The sequence below is a fragment of the Octopus bimaculoides genome, chromosome 1 (genome assembly GCF_001194135.2).
Source record: "Octopus bimaculoides isolate UCB-OBI-ISO-001 chromosome 1, ASM119413v2, whole genome shotgun sequence".
Classification (NCBI taxonomy): domain Eukaryota; kingdom Metazoa; phylum Mollusca; class Cephalopoda; order Octopoda; family Octopodidae; genus Octopus; species Octopus bimaculoides.
In genome coordinates, this window is record NC_068981.1 from 25,443,934 (window position 1) to 25,446,627 (window position 2,694).

Here is a 2,694-nt window from a genome sequence, read left to right on the forward strand (position 1 = left end):
TTATTATTATTATTATTATTATTATTATTATTATTATTATTATTGTTGTTGTTGTTGTTGTTGTTGTTCTTCTTCTTCTTCTTCTTCTTCTTCTTCTTCTTCTTCTTCTTCTTCTTCTTATTATTATTATTATTATTATTATTATTATTATTATTATTATTATTATTATTCAGGTCACTGCCTGGAATCGAACTCAGAATCATGGGAAAAAATACTTTAGGAATGAGGACTCATGTTCGAAATTTCCCCAAGACACCTGATGAAGGCTGGGTGGTATATCAACCGAAACGCTGTGTTAACAACAAACAAGATGGGGACAAATATCCGTCAAATGTTAATAATATAAATAACGTACATAATTCCTCATCTCTTAAATATAGAACCATTAACCATTCTTCGCCTTCTTAACTCCTTTTTACTTTATAGATTTTTCCGGTGTATTACTCATCTTGCATGATTTTATTAAAAGGATGTAATCCCTTGACTTCATATATACATATGCAAAATAACCTCAAACTAAAATAAAGTCAGCTTGGCAATCTACTACTTAAAAATACTACCCTGCTCTTATTCTTTTTCATACACACCCGTTCAATCTTTTTCCAAACTCCTCTAAACTCTTACTACCCACTTCCCTTTTAGCCTCGCCATCTTCCCCACTTTCAACTACCTTTGTATTTCTCCTCCTAGCGAAAAGTACATTGCACTACCCCTACTCCTCTGAAAACTAACCAATCTACATATTCACGTCCCTCTCTTCAATGTCATTCTTCTCTCCATACCATAACACTCTCCTCTAATACTAAGTTCCTTTGACCCCAGAACAGCTGCAATATTGACCAACTACTCACCAGTACTCATTCCCACCTCTATCCTACCTCATACCTATCTACATGCGTTACTAAAAACCGTCAGGCACTGAGCTAGTCAACTTATTTCCCTCAAATAATGGGCATTCAGATTTTCACAATCTCAATTTTTAACTCTATAACCTTCGTATAAAATGACAAGGCTTACCATTCACATACTACATAAAAAGTCGTTCTCTTTTCTTCCTTCTTTCCACCTCTACGACTATTGCTCACTAATATTCTCGTTATTAAATTCTAACCTTGAAATTTACCTCTCCCACTACTCTCTAACTAAATAAATACCTCACAACTCCTCCTAACACACTTAGTTCTCCAGAAAATCATTCTGTCCTGAATCTCCTTTCTGTCATCGCCTAAAATCTAAGAGTACATACTGAAGAGGGAGGCTGGTATTATCCGACGATTTAATCAATTTACAATCATTATTTTAGACAACGCGTCCGCCAGAAACAGCAGTTGGTCTCGTAAATCTCTTATTCAACCGCTTTAATTGCTAATATCATTTCTATTCTGTGTAAGTCGGGCCTTTTTTTTATGTAAATTTATATACATTATTTGTATTAAATGTATAAAATTTTTTTTTTTTATATCGACATGACTAATTTGCTTATCCTTATATTTAGAGCTCTGTGTGCTCAAAGATAAACCTCTTGAGCACTCCGAAGTGTGAACTATGCGGAGAATATGTGATTCTCATCTATAAACTATATAAGTATATAGCTCAGTGGTTAGAGCATCGGGCTCACAATACTGAGGTCGTAAGTTCGATTTCCGGGTCCGGCTGTGGGTTGCGTTCTTGTGCAAAACACAGTATTTGATGTTGCTCCAATACCCTCAGTTGTAGAAATGAGGTGCGATGTCACTGATGTCAAGCGGTGTGGGCATTTCCCTTTCTCTTGTAAACCATCGATGGCATGGTGATGGGAAGCTGGTATGCACTGAGAGGATTTATTCCTCAGTGAAGAATCTTATTGGAAAGATTCCCATGGAAAGTGAGGACCGAAGTGGTCAATATCTAACTAAAGAGATTGAAAAATAAGCACACAGATTATGCGCTTCGTATTGTTCTGTTTTAATGTTCTGTAAAGCATTCGCACAAATTCTACTGTATCACCTGCTAAATTTGCGCTCTCACATACTCAACTGCAATTTTAGATAAATTAGAAGTGGGAACAAAGAATTACATGTGTATACTAAATGTATAAAAATATACGAGATCACTTATATATATGTGTGTATGAAAGTAAAGAATTAGATCAATTATACTAAAGCCTTGAAAATAGGTCTCAGATGTATAATAATAATCAGAGTAAGGTACTTCAGCAAAATGATTCACTCGTTTGAACAAAGGTAAATATTACCATGAATAATACAAGAGTGAACATAGAAACGAGACTAAAGATATAAATGTAACAGTTAATTTTAACAATGTATGTGTACTTACGTTGGTGGTATTCATTATAATGGTTGGTCACTTGGAATCGAAAAATGACAGTATTATTATATGTGTATATATTATCAAAGAAAGCTTGTGCCTGTTAGCTCTTTAAAATAATATTAGCTTGTGATGATATCAGCTACTCTGAGATTACTTATATATAATATTTGACGCAGTGGAATTACCATATGTCATAAAGCTTCCAAAACTAAAGAAATTATAAATATAAACAGGAGGAACTAACTAAAATTACAGAAACATTCTCTTCCGGTGAAGTGAAGGATTTTCTATTATGAACAAATTAATCATGACTTACATGACTTGGCGAATACATGAAGTAACCAGGACATAACTTATTTGTTTCCTGTTTTACCTGTTAATCGG

General features: G+C 34.0%; 1 protein-coding gene and 1 long non-coding RNA gene across 2 annotated transcripts in view; one reads left to right on the top strand and one right to left on the bottom strand.

Moving 5' to 3' along the window:
• Positions 1-1,459, top strand: part of LOC128247067 (uncharacterized) — a 7,355-nt gene extending 5,896 nt beyond the window's left edge. Inside the window, exon 2 of the long non-coding RNA XR_008263510.1 lies at positions 174-1,459. This is a non-coding gene — a long non-coding RNA (uncharacterized LOC128247067). The remainder of the gene's footprint in view (positions 1-173) is intronic.
• LOC106868542 (interleukin 17-like protein) overlaps positions 1-2,434 on the bottom strand; it is a 55,926-nt gene extending 53,492 nt beyond the window's left edge. The window contains exon 1 of the mRNA XM_014913847.2: positions 2,317-2,434. Within this exon, the coding sequence (XP_014769333.1) occupies positions 2,317-2,331 (15 nt within the window). The 5' untranslated portion in view covers positions 2,332-2,434. The remainder of the gene's footprint in view (positions 1-2,316) is intronic.
• Positions 2,435-2,694: the final 260 nt, after the last annotated feature.